Source organism: Pleurodeles waltl, chromosome 12 (genome assembly GCF_031143425.1).
Source record: "Pleurodeles waltl isolate 20211129_DDA chromosome 12, aPleWal1.hap1.20221129, whole genome shotgun sequence".
In the NCBI taxonomy this organism is placed as follows: Eukaryota; Metazoa; Chordata; class Amphibia; order Caudata; family Salamandridae; genus Pleurodeles; species Pleurodeles waltl.
Genome location: NC_090451.1, coordinates 266322491 through 266344165, shown reverse-complemented (window position 1 = coordinate 266344165; position 21675 = coordinate 266322491). Strand labels below are relative to the sequence as shown.

At 43.0% G+C, this 21675-nt stretch overlaps 1 protein-coding gene across 3 annotated transcripts in view; it reads right to left on the bottom strand.

Moving 5' to 3' along the window:
• ADCY7 (adenylate cyclase 7) overlaps window positions 1–21675 on the bottom strand; it is a 601636-nt gene that overhangs the window by 160570 nt on the left and 419391 nt on the right. For all 3 annotated transcript variants that reach the window (XM_069215519.1, XM_069215521.1, XM_069215522.1), the window contains 3 exons: window positions 9800–9945; window positions 6531–6642; window positions 571–698 (listed from right to left, as the gene is read on the bottom strand). In XM_069215519.1, coding sequence (XP_069071620.1) covers window positions 571–698; window positions 6531–6642; window positions 9800–9945 — 386 coding nt within the window. The remainder of the gene's footprint in view (window positions 1–570; window positions 699–6530; window positions 6643–9799; window positions 9946–21675) is intronic.

The following is a 21675-nucleotide window of genomic DNA, read 5'->3' as shown; positions in this document are numbered from 1 at the left end:
CTTTATAAATGTAACTGCTTTCTATGGGTGTACAGCAGCAGGAAAGAGGTAGATGGGGGGAACTGAAGGTCAGCAACAGCAGGTAGACTGTAAAATTAAAATTACAATTTAGATGGATAATACAAGTGCATTGACACCAGGTGAAGCTCACATTTAGAGAGATTGCTTAAGGAATACCTGTCTTCTATGTCTGGAGGCTGACTTTTATTATTCCCAGGTCTTTCACCCAACATTCCTAAACATGCTGCTCTAAACCTTGTAGTTTGATTTTGACTACTGTAATTATGGGCCTACATACTCTAGCGCGTGTGATGCTGATGACTAAAAAGACCGTGCTATGTGAAAATGATCCCCAGACGTGAGGTTATTTGAAAGCTATGTTGTGTAACTTCGACCTCAGTTGCTATTCATATTTTGCTTGACATTCATGAAAATCCATTAACAGCACATATATTTCTAGAGTTACTGCTGGGTAAACAGGCCCTATTTAGCACTTAGAATTAGTCATATCACCGCATAGTAATTTCTTCTAGTATTGGCACCTGGTTTCTAAAGCATTCTTTTACTCACTTTATAGCTTCACACATATCTAGTCCCATCTTCACACAGTTCTTCGCATTGGTTGGCAATGACACAGGCAGTCCTGAGACGCAGTAGTAACAGTCTCCCAGAATTTTGATCCGCATGCACTCGTTCTCCTGCAGAATGAATTAAAACCAATGTTGTGACCATGGGAGAGCTCAGTACAAAATGAGGGTTTGCTTTATTTTGTCTTCAAATAATTCAAATAATTTGTCAACACACTAAGAAACTCATCCAAAGGTGAAGATAAACTTAGACTTCTCACCCTCTTTTTTTCTTTCAATTTCTTTTTTCCTTCCATCTTTCATTCTCTCACACCATCTTTCTTTCTACCTTCCTTTCCCTCTCATTCACTCCCCTTTCTAACTGCTTGTCTCTTTTTCGTATTCTTTTCTCTTTCTCTCTCTCTTTCACTGGCTTTGTCTCTTCCCTTATTTAATTCTTTCTCTCAGTTCTAACTACCCCTCCTTCTCTCATTTTCTTCTCACTCTCCTCCTTCTTTTCTCACAATCTTTTTTTCTCCCTCTACTTCCTTTTTATTTCTTCCAAAAAGTAGAGAATCATAGAAAAAAGCCATGGGAGAAGGCAGGATAACAAAGAAAAAGAACGAGAATAAAAAAGAATAAAAAACAGAAGGTAAGAAACATAACCTAAACTAAGAAAAAGAAATAAAGGAGCAAAAGGAGCAAACGAAAGAGGAAGAAATAAAAGGAGAGTAAGAAACAAAAGAAAAATAAAGGTAGAAAAAGATGACAAACATGGAAAGAACAAGTCAGAAAGAAAAAAGAGTGACGGGAAGAGAAACGCAGAGCAAGCAGGGTACAGGTCGATAAGAAAAGGTAGAAAAAATAGAACAGGAAAGAAAAAACAAAGTGCAATAAAGAGAAAACAGGAAAGGTGGGTAAAGTGAGAGTGAAAGCAGGAGGGGAAGATAAACAGAGTAAGAATGGAGAGAAAATTGAGAAGAAGAAGAAAAGAAAAAGTAAGAAAAACAACATGAAATTGAAAAAGACGAGAAGAAAAAAGAATCAAGACAAAGAACAGAAGTTCAGAAAGAAGTTGAGAAGAAGCAAGAAACAAGGAGAAAGGGGAGAAAGTGGAGTATATAAAATGAAGAAACAAGTGAAATGAATCAGAAGAAAAAAAATGTCACTAACAAAACATAGAAAGAATAACAGAAGAAAAAGAGAAAAAGAAATAAAATAGCGAAAGAAGGAAACAAGTATGGTAAGACATGGTCCACCATTTTTAATTTCACAGGTCCCACAGAAAATGGTGCATTACAGCTACTCACTGTCAAACAAGTTGACAGGTAATTATTTTGCTACTCAGAAGTAGCCTGAGAGCTACTGGTAGAGTGTGATTGACCCCTGGATTAGACAATCGTTCAAAAGTATCAAAGAGATTAGATGAAGCCCCACTTTCTCAAGCGTTTTATTTGTAATTAATAATGTTCTCCTTCACGTGGTCTTTAGGCCCATGGTCAAAATATAGGTCTTTCTAAGAGTCATATCCAAGCCAGGATCATCCATAAAGGACACATAACTTACTATCAGTTTTGTGCGGTCATTAGCAGTATGGATATAAACACCATATTATACGCAAATAGGAGAACCTAGATAGTCTTGCTGCCTTGGTGGGAAGTGAGTTGTACCTTTCTCTTTAAAAAAGCCTCCAGGCCGTTCCTTTACATTGTAAATAAAACGGGAACCAGGACATCGCATTAGCACACTCCACCTGACTAAATCAAAATTGTTGGAACATTCCCCATTGTGGCCAAACCTAACCTTAACTGTGAGACCTGAATGCAGATGACTGAGAAAATCAAAAATATTACTGTCCAATTTAACTGGGATAATTGACGTCTACGAAGTTCCGTAATAATTACATGATTACTATAACACTGACAAATGTCTGTTTTAGAACCACCTAAATTAGAGTGCTAACATGATCCCTGAGAAGTGGTGGGGTGCAATAGCCGCTTGATGCTTATTATTAAACATTCAAGACTTTTAATGACATGCCATGCCAATGAAATCTGACATTCCCCGGAGGTGCCCCATTTTGTTTTCAAAATATGCCATGGTTGTCCCCATATGTCAAAAATTACCTCTGCTGTGCCAGGTTCAGCAATTTTTCATGAGGACTCCATATGCAATGGTTTCCCCCCTTTTCCAACAAGTACATGCAATATGCCAGTGCCAGTATTTTGCCATTAAAAGCATCAATGTACCATGAGTGACCTTTAGGTAAGGATTTACATGCCAGGACCAACGTTTTGTTATTGTTGTCCGAGCTCTGTAAGCCATGGTTGCTCCCTTATGCAAACAATTACCTCCAATGTGCTACAGCGAGCATTTTACTATGAGTGCCAAGAATTTCCCTAATTATGCCAGTATTTTCCCCACAGATTCCCCATATGACAGGAATTACCTCTACTATGCCAGTACTCTACCATGGATGCCTTTATGCCAAGAATTATCTTCAGTATGTGCAATTTCCAGTATTTTGTCATGGGTGCTTCTACAGGACAAGAATTTTCTTTACTACGAAAGGGCCAATGGCAGACTTACACGCATAACACCACATTCTCTCAATCATTCAGTCTTGCTCACCTACACTCATTCATTCTCACTCTCTTGTACTCAATCCTACTCTCCTTCACTTTCACTCACTCATTCTTACTGTGACTCATACGTTCTCAGACACTGATATTCTTACTCTCTCATTTTCAGTTACTCTTAATTACTTACTCATTCACACTCTTTAACATTCACTCTTACTCTCATTTACTCATACTTGCATTTACCCTTACTCTCTCACTCACTGTCAAATATTCTCACTTAGGCAGACTTATTCTCACTTACAATTACACTAACCCACTTTCACCCACATTCTAACACTCCCTCACACTCATTCTTACGCACTCATTCTCAGTTATTCATCCCCACTCAATTCACTCTTGCTCTAACTCACTGACTCACTCATACTCACTTACTGATACTCATTCTCACTCAATACTGGTCACTTACACTTACACATGCTTACAAAATCAGACAATTCACACATACACAAGCTCTGTCTCACAAACATTCTGATCCGTAGACATTCTCACAAAATACATCTTAAATAATTTTTGATTTACCTCAGCTAGCAGCAAAGGTCACATTCGGCTAGTTGTACTCCATTTTTTATTCCACCAATAACGAATACGCGTATTAATCACTATTACCATAGTAAAAAAAATGGACAGAAAACAAGGAGGGTGGTGCTCTGACAGCTATAAGGAGCTGCTGCCCTTGTGCTCTTGCCACTGAATTTGTCACCCCTGGAGCCAGGGGGTCGCAAGGGGCAGATCAGGGGTTGCAGCTGCGGCCTCGGAGGACTCCTAAATGGTGTCCTTGAGTTTTGACCTATTGAGACAGTCAAGAGCTTAGCTAAGATCCATGAATGCAAAATAAAGTGTATCTACTGACAAACAAGAGCAACTTTAGGCAGTGCTCAGTGGCACTCAGACAAGCTTCAAGGTAATACAGAATATTCATGATAATACCTTTCTTAGGCCTAAGTTTTTTTTTTCTTTCATAATGACTCTATGGGCTAATTTGATGCTCAAAAATATCAAAGAGATTGCACAACAGCAGCGAAGGTTCCCCTTAAACCCCTTTTATAGACTGGCACACTACAAGACTGTGACCAAGCTGTGAGTAAAATGTATTTAATTGTTTTGATGATCTCCTGTACTGTAAATACTGGTCTATCTTCGCCAACGAGAGGCTCACTAGAGTATTCAGGAAAAAGGTCCTGGGGAACGGGCGTCATGGTTCTGTATGCCCAATAATTGTCCCCGAAAAAATCTCTAAGGAGTGCACACTACACACCAACACTTCACTGCTTCCTGCAGCGATCCGCTGCCACGATTTCTAGCTGCCTAATGTGGGGGGTCAATGCCTACCAGGAGCTCCGAGGAGGCAGGTGAGCACATGAATCCATTAACTTTGCAGAACGAATCCGTGCCCCTCCCTCCCATGCATTTGATTTACAAAAATGCGTTTCATTTAATTATGCTCACAATCATAAAAAGGAAATCATATTTAGAATGTGAAATGCCATAAAAAATCCTATTAAACCAATGTGGTTTTAACCACAGACATCCTATAAGTGCTGGTCCGGTGGCTCAATGGATTGCTGGATCCTCTCCCGGCTGCTGGCCTGGGCCCAATGGTCATAGTTTTGAATATCAGTGAATTTACTGAGTCTTTCAACCTGACATGGTCATTAAAATGAGTAGCAATCAGATGAATAACAACAAACATGGGTGATATAGTCTATAAATATACATTATGTTCATGGTTATGAATGAAACTAGAGGGTCTTTTCTTTGTGATTACCAAAAGTTCCACCCAAGCCCAACAATGCCATCACATGACATGACTATATGAACAACCAACAGCACTGGCAGCAAAGGATCTCGGGAATCCTATCATATTGATAAATATTTCTTAGTGTGCGCCTTAATTGAATCATTCACATAAACCTTGCACTAATCCCACTTGCACACTGGTTGGTAACCCGCTGTGGGATCCAGTGACGTAAAATAACACAAGAAACAAAGCACAGGTCACTGCCGGCATCATACACCCAGGTACACAGGTCACCTCCAGGGACAGTTCTGCGGCTAAACACCTAACACGGCTCAGTGAGTTATGCGCTTGCTGCCTATCTGTTGGCCACATGTGCATCACAACTTCAAATCCTGGTGAGGCTTTAAGGCCAGTAAACCGAGTATCGTAATATTAAGGTGTGTTATTGACTGTGCTACAACATGGCAACATTACTATGGAAACTGTTATATACAAAATAAGTCATAATTTTAGGACGGCAACAAAGTCTTTTTAATTAGCGTTAACTCAGGGTGCCAGTCTTGGATATTTTTCATTCGCAGTTGAGCCGTTTCTCGGCTTATTATCCTATCATTTAACAGTTTTTCACCAAAAATTCTATACTTAAAAAAAGGGTCGAATTTTGCTTTTAATATGAAATATTGTACATTACCCATAGTCTTTAACAGGAAGAATGTTTCAAATAATCACTTGGTGTCACTTAACACAGATAACTCAATGCCCCCCGCTGCCCCTTTTGTCAAATGTTCACTCGTACAAAGGTACCCCATTTATTGTCACCTCGAAGATGCGCGGTGATTCCTTACAGGAAGACTTTGTATGCAGGGATGCTCTATCACTGTGTCGCCTATGCAGTGTCACTGCGCACTGCAAATCGCAACGTCATTTTCACGCGACTGCACCTCTCTTTCATAAGGGGAAATAATAACGCGCTGTTCACATGGGCATGTTGTCTTTTTTTTTTTTACTTTTTTTTTTTTGTGGCAAATGTCTGCAATAAACGATTAAAGTAAGTTAACCATCGCACCAGATTACAAAGGCCAAGCTTATTGGCATAGTCAATACTTGTTTTAAAGGAAAACCATTAAGATGCTTTTAATGGAGTGAGCTGCATAGTTATTGCATCCACTGACGACTTCTGCTTTGTGTTTTATCTCATCCAGAGCTCTGGTTCACTTTTTTGGATGATTTGCAACTCCAGGCAAATAAAATGCAACATGAACCAGATCAGGAAACAGGACTTTTGATGAACACGTAGAAAGCGCACTCGCCAGCCAGTTGGGATTTACATCAGTAAACCCCAGTGCTTACCTCAGATGACATTCCAATCAGCCAACATGTCAAACGTTCATTACTGCATTAAGGGTAGATACAAAAAAATCAAAAACCGTATGTAATTAGGGCTAAAATGTTTGATAATTATGCAATACAGACCTCGAGAAATGTACCGAGGTAAGTGGTAATTTAGTAATGGGAACCAGGCTATACAACAATCGGTTTTCCTCTGTTGCAAGCGGTTGGCAAGCCTCCTTCTTGGGAACTCACCTTTGCGATCTGGTCAAACTTCCCAAAAAGTTCGTTCAGCACAACCACGAGCTCCTTGGGGGAGCAGTCACTAGCAAGCCGAGTGAAGCCCACAATGTCTGCGTACAGGATGCTGTGAAGAGAGTACAGGTGAGTTCACCTTCTAGAGCCCACTGGAACAACAATTAAACATAATAAATCTGCAGTCATATCGGGAAAAGAATTACTCTGAAGAAGCATGCAGATTTTGCATGTACCTACTTTTATCGGCAGTAACAACGGAATTATGTGGTAGAGAAGGACAAATGATGTTGCGGTATTAAGTTATGCACCAAGGAGCATCACATTTTGTTGCACAATTTGCGATTTAGGGCAAATTGTGCAACACATTTTGTGGCACTACTGTCTAGATGTTAAATAATTTAGCACAATGACAAAACAGATTCAATTTTTATGAAAATACACAGGTCATGCAGCAAATTGTATTGAAATTGGTGTTCGCCAAAATTGATAATATTATCTCGCATGGTAACACAGGTTCGCTATTTTATTCACACTGCCCCGTCTACCTCTCAGAGCAAAATCGATTGAGTAAAACAAATGCAACATTGTATTCAGCGGAAAAGCCTAGAAGTGCCAGCTGCTTGTAACACACGGTGTGAGCCGTTTACTTATCACTTCCCTTTTATGTTCTAAAACTTGTCTTCAGTTTGGAGAACATCTGTCATGCAGAGATGAACTGGTGTGAACGGTGACGGAAGGCACTGTAACGACAAAGGCTGAATCATTCTTTCCAACCCGTTTGCTTTACATTTCCGTTTTTTTACTTTTTTATTTTTCTGCTTTTTTATGTTTCTGCTGTAGATAAAAGTCTTCCCAGCTCATCAACTTATACTTAATGTCTGCACTATCCGGGTAAATGCGCGAATACAGCAATGTCTCCTTTTTAGCGGCAGGCTCGCGTGACATGAGAAGGACAGTCCTTACAGTGTCTGTCAAACTCCTGTGTCAGTGGTCACAGAGGTGGGCACTAAGGTGGGCACTGAGGGACCCTCAGGTATTCATTGTGCCATCCCTTGGAAAATAAAGGAAATGGAGCCCCTGCCTCAAAGAGCTGAAGATGTTTCAAATTGTTCCAAAACGTGTGGGGCCCGCGCAGGGTACAGTGTACATACACATTTAATTTAGAATATAACTCCAATTGGGACCTGTTAAGATCAACTGATCCAACCAATTGCTGCCTTCTATAAATGCAGATGCTGCATGAGCTCGGGTGTAACCCTTGCTTACCCACAGCGCTTGTTTTCCTGTGTTGTGCTGCGCCTTTTCTTTATTTGCTACCTGTTTGTTACTTTTCAAGAGGGTGTTGAGTTCCCCAAGAAGCTTCCCTAAGAAGCCATGGTCTTGTGGTCCTCCTAACCATCTCCTCCTATTCTCATATTGTGACCTCTAACTCTAGGGCTACTCTTGTCCTGAATATGCATGGCAACTGTATAAGTTTCCTTTTTCAGATGCCCCTACCTTATATTATGCATCTCAAAATGTCCTCCAAGTGGCCCCTCAACAGAGACACCAAAACACAACAATTTTTAAGATGGACTAAGGATGAGGATTTGCTATAGTTAAGCGTGACCTCAAGTCACACATGCAAAGACTTTGTGTGTTCTCCAAAACATCTGCGGACACTGGCATTCTCAGCCGCGCCTACTGACAGGAGCAGAGGATGGGCTTAGAATCTGAGCTGCAGTGGCAAGTGGGTGGCTGATGGCATCCTAGTCTGCCACTGTGAGAACAAATCTCCTTATTTCCCTGCAGGTGAATGACAGTCCCCTGCAAAGTCATTCCACCAATGTACCACCCTGGCTCGCGCTCAGTCTCTTACTTGTGGTCAGTACCACATGTTTTACTGAAATTCCTAGCTCTGCCTTTTCTATTCCACTTGTCTGGCAGTTAAGAAGCTGAATGTTATCTGTAGGGCATGCATTCCCTTCATAGAACAACAGCTAAACTAGTGTTGTTTATGTTTCGCTTCATCAGAGATTCTCTCTCCTCATCACTGATGTGAGCTTAGCTGACCCATAGATGCAGGCTGCCCCTCCACTTTCAGGCGCGATGCCTGCATTTCAAGGTCCTTAGTGTCGACCCGAGCCCTCTTGCGGTGGTAGCAACTCTGATAGTCCGTCAAATGCCCCTAGTTCCTGAGCAAGCTTTTTCAGAACCCCAGGAAAAATTCTATTTGTCCACTAAAGAGCACCCCCAAGCAATAAAAATGTATTTTTGAGGCGATGGCAACCTCCTGTGGTCAATTGTGGTGTTTCTCTAATATCATGGGATGCAAGGATGTAGTCAGGGCACAGGCTTTCAAACTGGGGGGCAGGCCCTTCTGGGGGAGCCTTCAGTGATCCCAGGGCAATGCCAGGCTCTGGCATCATGCCAATAAGAGTGCCTTGTTTTAAGCACACACAAAAAGGAGCGGCTGTGAACCACTCTATAATGGGCCGTCACTAACATCTTATGCTAGTTATATCCTGTATCCTGGTTGGGAATGTGTGTCAAAGGGGAAGGGATTCCAGATATTCCTCCAACCTCTCCATTTCTGATAATCACACTGTGACTATGTTAACACTTTTCTAAGGCCTGGCTGACCAGAACAGAATGCTTGGCAAGCATGTATCTGATTGCATTTTTAAAGGGGTAAGAGAACGTAACTGCAATGTTTATATACGTTTAGACATATTTAAATAATGTATTAAAATAACGGTGAAAAATTCGTGAGGGGCAACATATTTTTTTACACTGGGGAGGCACGGCATTAAAAGTTAGAAGACAACTGAGTTAAGGTGTAAAGGTGTATTCAGTAGGATATAATTTGGAACAAAAGGGTGTAATTCCAGACCACGGGGAGCATCAATAGGTTAGGAAATTGGGAATGAGGTAGGTTTGAAGGAGCTGGGGGTGCAAGCGTGGGTCCTTGTACGAAATGCTACTACCTTGTTCTCTGACCATTATCAGCTCAGCTGACAATCTAAAATGCGCCAATAATAAAATGTGATTAAGGTCCATTGATAATCTGAGAACAGATATGTGCAAGCCCCTGGGTGTTAGGAATCATGCAGAAGAGTACCGGCTCAACTATTTAAAAAAAAAAACTGGTTCTAAACGCAGGGTCTCCCGGGACGGCAGCTCCGGATCGGACAACACAATCCCACTGGTTCCCATGAAGCCGCCCGTGCGAGCATAAGGCACAGGACGCAGCGCACATGCATCACTCTGAAAGGTGCTTTGTCTACCTGACGTTTGGGTGACGTTTCACGTAGAGACTGTGGAAGTTTTTATCGGGCACGTTCCTGTCATTGTTCTCCTTGAGGCGTTCCATGATAGCCAGCTTCATTTCCATCGAGATATGCACCGGCAGCACCGATAACAGAAGATTTTCCTAGACAGAGACAAAGGACATGCAGACATTATTGACGTCCTGACACGTAAGAATGGGGTTTCCTCAAACGTTCAAATGCTGGTTACCACGATGTGTCAAAATACAAAACGAGTATTCTTTTCTTGAGAAAGAAGTCAAGTCAATAACAGCAACATTGGCAAAGCACAAGGATGGAAAGTTGCAAATTTGCCCCAACACCTACGATATAGTCTAAATGTGTACATTTTCGACGTTCTCGAGTTTTACAAATATCTCTAGGAGTGCTTACAGGAAACTGGAACAGACTTCCACGAGTAGTCACCTTGTAAACTTTTCCGCATGCAAAAACGGAGCCAGACATCACTGGTTCAAATGAAAAGAATTGCAATTGAAATTGAAAAATTTCGACCACGAAGGAAACCCTCTCTTTACACCCGCCTCTCTCCCCATTAAATCTGGGTTGTGTTCCATCCTCATTTCCATGTTTGATACAGTAGATCTCAAACAATATCCAAAGTTTGAATTAGATGTGGCAAAATTTCAACTATGCAGCAAAACTGCACAATTTCCTGAAATTTCGTATTGTGTAATTTTGCATATACTGCTTATATTCGGCAAAGTGAGCCTGGTTCGTGCCCTGCCAGTGTCTTGCAAGGTTTTTTAACAAAAAGCATTGCCCTGCGCAGTGGAAGAAGTATGGGAACTCTGATGGGGACTACAGTGGAGGCAGGGTCAGTGAGTGTGGAGGCAGGGCCAGTGAGTGTGGAGGCAGGGCCAGTGAGTGCGGGGGCAGGGCCAGTGAGTGTGGGGGCAGGGTCAGTGAGTGCGGGGGCAGGGTCAGTGAGTGTGGAGGCAGGGCCAGTGAGTGCGGAGGCAGGGCCAGTGAGTGCGGAGGCAGGGCCAGTGAGTGCGGGGGCAGGGCCAGTGAGTGCGGGGGCAGGGCCAGTGAGTGCGGGGGCAGGGCCAGTGAGTGCGGGGGCAGGGCCAGTGAGTGCGGGGGCAGGGCCAGTGAGTGCGGGGGCAGGGCCAGTGAGTGCAGAGGCAGGGCCAGTGAGTGCGGAGGCAGGGCCAGTGAGTGTGGAGGCAGGGCCAGTGAGTGTGGAGGCAGGGCCAGTGAGTGCGGAGGCAGGGCCAGTGAGTGCGGAGGCAGGGCCAGTGAGTGCGGAGGCAGGGCCAGTGAGTGCGGAGGCAGGGCCAGTGAGTGCAGAGGCAGGGCCAGTGAGTGTGGAGGCAGGGCCAGTGAGTGCGGGGGCAGGGCCAGTGAGTGCGGGGGCAGGGCCAGTGAGTGTGGAGGCAGGGCCAGTGAGTGTGGAGGCAGGGCCAGTGAGTGTGGGGGCAGGGTCAGTGAGTGCGGAGGCAGGGTCAGTGAGTGTGGAGGCAGGGCCAGTGAGTGTGGGGGCAGGGCCAGTGAGTGTGGGGGCAGGGCCAGTGAGTGTGGGGGCAGGGCCAGTGAGTGTGGGGGCAGGGCCAGTGAGTGTGGGGGCAGGGCCAGTGAGTGCGGAGGCAGGGTCAGTGAGTGCGGAGGCAGGATCAGTGAGTGCGGAGGCAGGATCAGTAAGTGTGGGGGCAGGGTCAGTGAGTGCGGAGGCAGGGTCAGTGAGTGTGGGGGCAGGGTCAGTGAGTGCGGAGGCAGGATCAGTGAGTGCGGGGGCAGGGCCAGTGAGTGCTGGGGCAGGGTCAGTGAATGAGGGGGCAGGGCCAGTGAGTGCGGGGGCAGGGTCAGTGAGTGCAAGGGCAGGGTCAGTCAATGAGGGGGCAGGGCCAGTGAGTACTGGGGCAGGGTCAGGCATATAGTTAAAAGAACAAACTATTCTTAAAATTTTGTATAATAACTATGTTTTTTCTTTAAAAATATATATACTCTTTAGGCCTGCTTGCAGAAATTTAAATCTTAGTTACAGTTATATATATATATATATATATATATAAGGTGGCTACTTTCCAGTATAGCATCTGGAGCCTAAATACCTGATCAATCTTACTTGTGGCCTCCCGAAAATCCACCTGCAATGTGGAAAGAATATTTTTTTCTACCAACCATTCCTCAGTCTGCCAAGTATAACTCTACAAAAGAGCTTTTGTGAACTGTCGAGAAGACTGATAGGTCTATAATTTGCTGTTTTTTTTTTTACGGGGACCCTTTTTATATATAGAAATGATTTCTGCCCCAGCCCAGGTCGTGGGTAATGGACCCCTTTCTGTAGGGCGGTAACCAGGATTGGAATGTAAGAACTCCATATATCAATCTCGATCTTGAATAAGTCTCCAGGGATTTTATCCAATGCTGGCGCTTTGTTGGGTAGGATAACTGTCCCTTGATGGCAACAGATTCTTCCTGGGCTGAAATTTCACAGACGTACAGGCCCAGGAGCAAAGATATCGATCTGGGTGTCCTTTGTGCATGCTGTTACCTCCTTTGTAATCAATAACAATGATTGAGACAGCAAGGCATGGGGTTCTGGGACACTCATAGCAGCTATCAGTACTTCTAGATGCACATATAGGCTTAAAAAAATGGGCAACCCAATCACTGGCTGAAATATTAGTTCTGATCGGTCAAAGCCCTTCCCTGCCCCCAAAGGATACCAAATTCCAAGGCACGATGGTCCTTCTGCTTGGCAGCTACTAACAGACTTTCCCACCTCTCCTTCTGCCAGTCCTTTTTAGCTATATAAAGAGCTTTTTTATGGGCACTCCTTTTAGCTTGTATTAATGCTCTATCTTTATTTACCTATACGAATACTAATAAAATACTCTTATTCCCCTATACTAATCCACCTTTAAGCCTTTTGGGTTCAGGAGTAGCGTGATACTCGCCGAAAAGCGTTTTGTCAGTCAGGGGTAGAAAGCGCTATATAAATACAACTACAACTGTTGGCCTTACACCAACAAGTAACTTCATATACAATATAATACGCTTACATAGAAAATAAATGTAATAATTAACCTATACGAAATGCATTGTTCTGATAGGAAAGGTCGGTTGGTTGGTTAATGTGGTCACTTTAGAGGTGTGTGTATGTGTGTGCAACTGTACAGTCACTGCTCTGAATCCTGGTTTTCGCACTGGGGAACAATGATGAGTATTTAGAGTGGTATGAGGTCCTAGCCTGTGACACAAAGCACTATGACTAAGTAAACCATTAGTTTAAAAAGTGCATTACACACAGTATAAGATACGCTGCAGGAGAGTAAAGAATATTTAAGATTCAGTGCTTACAGAAGTTGTATTTTTAGTAATAAACAATAAAACTATACCTAGTGCAAACCTAATTTCCTAATTTCCATTTAAGGGCTACATCTCATAACGGTAATAGCATTAAAATACCTCTCCAAAACAATAACTCTTTGTCACTAGGATGCTTCAAACGACTATCAATGAAAGTCTGTGCTAGCTCATAAGCAGTCTTTAGATCTGCTTAACAATTGCATACATTTTCATTTCTTTCAGATAGCAGCCAGACACCCTAGAGAGAATGCTGGTTTGTTCTTTAACTGTCTTTTTAATTCCTCCATAGTGAGGGAGGCTCCATCCTTCCCTTTCAGCTAGAAGCAACCAAAGGCTTCTTCTTAACCATGTAGGAAGGCCTGTCTCCTGCCTAAATGTAGGGTAACTATTTTGGAGAAATTTAAAAAGCTGTGTGAATGTTGCTGCCAATAGATTCCACAAACTTCAACCTCTGGCCTTGTGTGAAATGTTCACTTCAGATACTGCAAATTACTTTTCATGTAATGCTTGTAATTTCACTTGTTTATTCTGAATTTCACGAACACATATGCAATATACACATCCCTACCTTGAATGTGCCAATCTGATGTTTCTGAATACTATAAACCTGCAAGTTGGTGGGTGTTCAGCTAGTTTGACGCTAAAAATGCACCCTTGAATGCCTACTGCCCACCCAAAGACAAAGGAAGAGAGGACTCTGACTATTTATTTTGAAACAGAGGCTCCAATATCACTAAATGGGATTATTTCACCACACATCTCAACCTGGTGAAAATGACCAGGAGGGTGAACAAACGGAGGAGCTGAGCCTCTTGCAGTACCAAGTACCAACTCGTCATGGCTCATTAAGATGATACCTGTAAGGACAGCCGGCTGGTCCATGCCTCACCAGGAAAATTCAAGGTATCATTCAGAAGATAAGCAAGAGGTGTACAAACATTGCAGTAAGGATGAACCTAGCTGAAGAGTACACCTTGGAGGCAGAATCCGTCTTAGCAGGGACAACCAAGTAAGCTGCATGGCATGAAAGTCAACTTTTTTGACATAAAATGAAAGAACAAAGACTTTGAACATCAGCAATGCCAAAACAATCTCAGAGTGTTGGGCACTGGTGAAGGAGCAGAGGGTGCAGACCCCAGGCTTTTGTTTAAAAATGTATTTCCAGACCCAAATGACTGGAATCCACACAATTAACAGGCCCGCCACTTTCATTTGACTGACCGATTTAACATTTCTTATTAACATAAATGAAAGCTGCCTCCTAGAACAATATTGTTTTTCTCTGGTAACTTTTTACTCCGGCAGAACTTTGAAAGAGCCAGACTAGAAGCATAAGTTATGACTGATGCCCACTTGTTTTTTAGTGTCCCCTGATTTTTGACACACAACTGTGGAGAAAATGTGGTGACTTTGCCAGATGATCAAACTTTTACAGGACATGAGGATGCATGCACTTCCCCTGGGCCCTGCCAGATTAAAGGTTTTTGTTTAAATATATTTTTATTGTTTTACAAACCTGGGAAAAACTGTACAACCTTACAAATATCACATCCTGTCTCGTAGTTCTATCTATAGTCGATACGTATCAACCAATCTCATTGTAGCATATAGGTAAGTCAAAATGTGCATAGCAAGAAAATGGGGGCTTCAATTTTGATATTTTGATCAATATAGTAGAGCTTAGCCATCTAAGTCCTAAGCCTTTGGCTGTGTGTGAGAGTCAACTGAGTTAGAAGAACATGTGTTTACTTACATGAGTCAGCTATGTATTGTGGGTTGAAAGAATAAATACCTGAAGCCAAGATTTATAGTTTTAGTGTGGTGCGGATGCTAATATGCAGGTCTTAAGTCATTATCCCTGCCTTCTGTGAGGGTTGCCCACAATTAATTACATTACCAAACTATTGGGCATTTAAGGAGGCTTTGTGCTTCCTCTCTAAGTACAACCATGCTCTCCCAGGTCGTGAACCACTGTATAGACGGGCCAAAGGAGGACATCCAATGCATAGCAAGGGCAGGCTTCGCTAGGATCAGCTTTAAGTCAGCAAATTTTATACTTGCCTTGCCTCTTTTTGGGTGGAACACAGAGCCCAAAAGGCAGGTGTCCAGGGTAGTGGAATAGGTCCTATCAGTGGCACTTTGTATGTACACTTGAACCTGTTGCCCAAACTAGGCTACCTAAGGACAACTCAACATCATGTGGTAGAAATCCATCTTATGCATGTGACATGGGGACAGTCAGCTAAGAACGTTGGATACATTTTGTTGAGTATGTGTGGGATAGGTATGCTCTATGAAGCTGACAATATTGAATTCGGTGCAATTAGGCATTGTGGCAAACCTTGCGTGGATGTTCGAGTAGTTCATCTGATATCCTGCCAGTGAATGTGTGTTTCACGTCTATCTCCCAATGAAGTTTGAGCTTATCCAAGTGGGGGTGAGGACTGATTGCAGTGACTTATAGAGGCACATGATTAATCAATGGCCTGATCCTGATATAGCTACGTATAACTGGTGCCTCTGTAGTAATATGCCACAAATCTCTTATGGAGTGTGGCATCGTGTGGATGAAAGGTCTGGGGGAATGGGGAGTAGTCTGAGCTGGTCTGCAATGACTCAAAGGGAGATATCATCCCATTTTCAAAAAGACACCCTTCTGTTGTGAGGCCAGCGTGGGGCTGACATTGATTTATTGCGAGCAGCCTGGACTGCAAATAAGAGTGCTAGAGGTATATTTGGGGCAAATGATGTAGAAGCTCGGACCGATTGTGAGTCAACCAATGGCAGTGTTGTGTCACCCTGGAAAGCAGGGGTTGGCTCGTTTGTGGTGTCTTAAGGTACAGTACCCACTGCACCATTCACTCTATTGTATTAGTTCTTGGTGACGTACCATGCTCAGTTAAAAAGAAACCGGCTACCTATTATGAGAGGTACTGCGCTGCAAGGTAGTAGAGCTCAAAGTCAGACACACCACGTCCTCCCTGGTCAATCTGCCCTTGCAGGTGGCTATAGCAAGCCTAGGGTGGCCTCCATTCCAAATCAAGTTGTGTAGTATCGCACCCATCTCCTTAAAATGTGACCTAGGTTGCGCATAAGGAAGGTTGGTGTAGTAATAAGACAATCCGGGTAGCATTTAGCATTTTTTCCACTGCTATTCTGCCTTTTGCCGTCAATGGGAGGATGCACCAAAAGGAGACCTGGCACAAAGGGATCGCACCATGAACCTAATATTACCACCTGTCACATCTGTTTTAGATGACTAAATGTAGTGGACTCCCATCATGGAAGTACAGTCCTGTGAAGCCCCACTCAGGCAGAGCTTGAGCGTGCTAGCGCAGGTGTTTTAATAAAAATTATTAATGAGAGTTCTTATATTATGAGTAATGGATTTGTGTAGAAAATATAATAACGTAGCAAAATAATGCACGCATTTGAAAATGTGATCACGATGATTGGCCGCCAATGTTCACAAAGTGTATTTATTTACTAATAATTATTAATATTAAATGTTGAATTTATGTTTGATTAATTTAGTAATATGTCATATTAAAGGTTATGCATTATGTATTAGCTTTATTAATTGTAGGCCTTAACTTAGCAAAGGTCTTGGCCTAGTTGCCTGGCCTCATGTCAAGCTGTATTTCTCAATGTTTAATAAATGGCTGTCCTAGTGAGTTAAATTGTGATTTTCCATTATACTGTTTAAATGTGCTTATCACAGGAAGTTTTCTCATGAGAACCGATTGATGTAACATTTTATGTGTAATGTGTGTGAGACTGACTTTCTCAGGAGGAGAACAATGGAGATACTGACTGGAGAAGAAGCTGCAACAATATTGTTACTTGACGAGCCGGATGATGAGGACATTGCAGGAGAGACCAATCAGCAACATGTGAACAGAGTAGTGTTATGATTCATATATTAGAATTTTTATTATTATTGGACTAAGTGTGAGTATGCAATTCCTTGACCAATGGGGATTTGTGAGGTAGTTTTAGGGAATTTAACTTAACGGAACTGCACCAAGAGCAGATAAGCATTCTCTCTATTCTTCTTGAGGGTTTAAATCTATTCTTCCGAGTTGCTTAAAGACTGCATTTTCTGACCTTTGATGCTGAATCCTGATCCCTTGCTGATCAACTGATGTCCTGATGACGAAGACTATCTTAGCTTGCCGATCCAATTGAGGAGTATTATTGTACCCATGTGTATGTTATGCATATTTGCTTTTTCTTTCTCTGTACCAACTGCACTGTTTTGATAGAGCCGTAGTTAGATGTTTTCCAAATTTGTGTTTACTAAATTGGTTTGCATGAAGCCCAACATGTTGATGCTAATCTGATGTTAGATAAGGATCCTCACTAATGAAAACTCTGCCAATAGGGAATAACGTGTTTTTAAATTTCTTTGCTGAATTTAAATGTATGTGATATCGTTTGCACAATTGGTCTTATTATTAATTTGTACCACATCCTTAGAATGTGTCATATTTCAAGCCTAAATTAGGTTACGTTTCTTCCGTCGCTTTCGACAGCCAGTGTTGTTTCTGTATGTGTATCATTTGATTTTGAGATTAATTTATATGACGTTAGCATTGTTAATATAAGGAAATAAATATTTTAACTTTTACTAAAAAGTGTGGTTATTCATGACCGAAAGATCATGGTGTGTGATAATTACTGACTCCATTGATTACTAATATCATTGACTATTATTGATTATTGATGTTACTGATTGATTATGGATTATTGATCTGCATGTACCGGATCTATGGGGGGAACATCTTAATTGCGAGTCCAAAGGTTCATCGGCCTAATCGCGTCCCCTTGTAAATTTACTTATTAAGGTCATACGCACTAGCAAGGTTGTACCAGGAAGATGGTAGTTTTCTCCCTGTTTACCTAAAAACCAGAAATGCAGCCAACTCTTCGACTATCTCTGCTATATAAGTGTCCAGGTTCCTGAAATAAAGCAAAAGGTCCTCCACATACAGAGAAATCAAGTCTGTACCCCTGTCATTCAGGATTCCCGAGTTTCCACAGATCATTCAGGTTCAAATTGCAAAGGGCTCCATTGCCATGGTGAAAAGGAGAGGGCAAAATGGGCAGCCTTGTTGGGTGCCTCTACGGCCATAATAGGAGTCCGATATCCTTCAGCCAACTAAACTAAACTTTTGAGATGTGCTTCTACCCGGTATAAACCAGACTGGTCAGGGTGGACTAAGTGTGTCAGATGTGGCAACAGTCTGTGGGCTATGATTTTTCCCAACATTTCTTAATCCACATTAAGAACTGAAACTGGAGGAAGCTTGTTCCCATATGCTCCCAGCTTTAAGTCAGTGGCGTAATGAAACTTGAGGGTGCCCCCTGCAAAGTACCTTAAGGGGGCCCTCTTCTAGACCTGGGAGGGTCCTGCTGCATGTACACTGAGGGGGCCCCTGGAGCTCGGGGGCCCACCCGCCCCACAGGGGCTGCAGGGGCCTATGTTATGCCACTGGTTTAATTAGAGCTGTTTCTAGTGCCCCCCAGCTGAAGGGCGGCTGATACCCCTGGGTATATCCTGCATTATAAAGCTCGACCAATTTGGGAGCCAGTTGTTTAGGAAAAATGTAGTAAAGCTCAATTGGCACACCTCCCGGTACTTTCCCATAGACAAGCAGGGAAATTGACCTCCTGTAGGGAAATTGGCCACCCCAGACCGCCCCACCCTCATGGGAAATGGTGGGGAAGGTGAGAACATCCAAACAGTGTTGATAATAGGACCTGGATCAGTGGCAGCAGCAGAGTACAGAAATGTGTAATATTGGAGAAAGCTGGCATGGATGGCTGCCTGTGACCTTTGTAGTGCCTCATCCATGTCCCTAATTTGAGTGATGATCCTGCCCCTTTTATCTGGGTTCAGCAGCCATGCAAACAAATGCCCCACTTTATCACCTTCTGCATTTTATTTTGCAATGTACACAGTATAATCAATACACCGCTGGTGTTCTAATAAAGTTTTGTGTTCCTCCTTGGCAGCTTGCAGGGGGGCAGATGCTATGACATCCATGACTGATTGGCTTTCCAGGTCCCATATATGGTTATCTAGCAAGTTGAGCTGAGCAGTCAATTGTTTATTCAGTCCCACTGAGGTCTGTTTACAGTGATCTCATAGAGTAACTTTAAATACTTCACAGATAATGGAGTGAGGGAGAGTCTCATCTACATCTTCCTTTAAATATGCATAAATAAATTACCTTAGTCAGTCTCAAAACACCACATCTTTCAAGGCAGTGCTTTGGAATCTTAATGTGGGGATAGGTGGAGTGTCATGTGCCCAGGCAAAATAGAGTAGTAGTGGGTTGTGGTCTGATATGGTGTGGCCCAGGTGCTCTATGATATGCATGTCATGCATGAGGCTGGTATGTGCACCAAACCAATCTAGTCGGATATGCAAATTGTGGAGTGCTGCACAGTATGTGTATTATCGGGCCCAGGGGTAACTGTGGCACTACAGGTCAATGAGGGCCCTGTGGGCATCCAGCCCTAAAGGGTCTTTGCAGTAGTGAATGGTGGGGCATTTGATAGGGGTGTGTGAGCAGTCCATGTGCGCATCTAATATAATACTGAAGCCTCCACCTAATATTAAGGGGCGATGAGGCCATGAAGCCAAAACCAGGGACAGGGAAGCAAAGAATGACGACTGGCTAGTGATGGATATGGAAAATGTCACTTACCCAGTGTATATCTGTTCGTGGCATGAGACGCTGCAGATTCACATGCTGTGTATTATCCTGCCATCTAGTGTTGGGCTCGGAATGTTACAAGTTGTTTTTCTTCGAAGAAGTCTTTTCGAGTCACGAGACCGAGGGACTCTTCCCTTTCGGCTCCATTGCGCATGGGCGTCGACTCAATCTTAGATTGTTTTCCCCGCAGAGGGTGAGGTAGGAGTTGTGTATATAGTAAATGTGCCCATGCAATGGAGTAAGTATGTATGTACATAATGTGTATAAAAATAGTATATATTTACAAATTTACAAATGTACAAGTTTTATCAACTTATAATGGCTACAGGCTCCCGGGGAGGCGGGAGGGCGCATGTGAATCTGCAGCATCTCATGCCACGAACAGATGTACACTGGGTAAGTGACATTTTTCGTTCAATGGCATGTGTAGCTGCAGATACACATGTTGTGCATAGACTAGTAAGCAGTTATCCCCCCAAAAGCGGTAGCTTAGCCTGTAGGAGTTGAAGTTGTCTGAAATAATGTTCGTAATACAGCCTGTCCTACTGTGGCTTGTTGTGTTGTTAACACATCTACACAGTAATGTTTTGTGAATGTATGAGACGTAGACCATGTACCTGCCTTACAGATTTCTGTCATAGGTATATTTCCTAGAAAGGCCATTGTAGCGCCTTTCTTCCTAGTGGAGTGCGCCTTTGGTGTAATAGGTAGATCTCTATTTGCTTTAATATAGCAGGTCTGAATACATTTCACTATCCATCTGTGTAGGAGGCTGGCCTGGCATGTAGTGGGTACTAAGGGGTACTTACACTCTGTACCAGGTCCAGTTATCCCTTATTAGTGTAGAAGAGGTGTTTCTAGCAGCTTAGGCTGGTAGAAGGTAGCTATAGCAGAGCAGCTTAGGCTGAACTAGGAGACATGCAAAGCTCCTACTATACAACTGGTGTCATATGCACAATATCATAAGAAAACACAATACACAGATATACTAAAAATAAAGGTACTTTATTTTTATGACAATATACCAAAAGTATCTCAGTGAGTACCCTCAGTATGAGGATAGCAAATATACACAAGATATATGTACACAATACCAAAAATATGCAGTAATAGCAAAAGGAAGTAATGCAAGCAATGTAAAGTTACAGTAGATTGCAATAGGAGCACATAGGTACAGGGGCAACACAAACCATATACTCTAGAAGTGGAATGCGAACCACGAATGGACCACAAACCTATGTGAGCTTGTAGAGGGTCGCTGGGACTGTAAGAAAACAGTGAGGGTTAGAAAAATAGCCCACCCCAAGACCCTGAAAAGTAGGTGTAAAGTACACCTATATTCCCCAGAGAGCACAGAAGTCGTGATAGGGGAATTCTGCAAGGAAGACCAACACCAGCAATGCAACAAAGGTGGATTTCTGGACGAGAGTACCTGTGGAACAAGGGGACCAAGTCCAAGAGTTGCGACAAAGTCGAGATTGGGCAGATGCCCAAGAAATGGCAGCTGAGGGTGCAAAGAAGCTGCCACCGGATGGTAGAAGCTGTGGATTCTGCAAGAACGAAGAGGACTAGGAAATTCCCCTTTGGAGGATGGATGTCTCACGTCGTGAAGAAGCTTGCAGAGGTGTTCCCATGCAGAAAGACTGCAAACAAGCCTTGCTAGCTGCAAGGGTCGCAGTTAGGGTTTTTGGATGCTGCTGTGGCCCAGGAGGGACCAGGATGTCGCCACTTGCATGAGGAGACAGAGGGGGCGCCCAGCAAGACAGGGAGCCCTCACAGAAGCAGGGAGCACCCGCA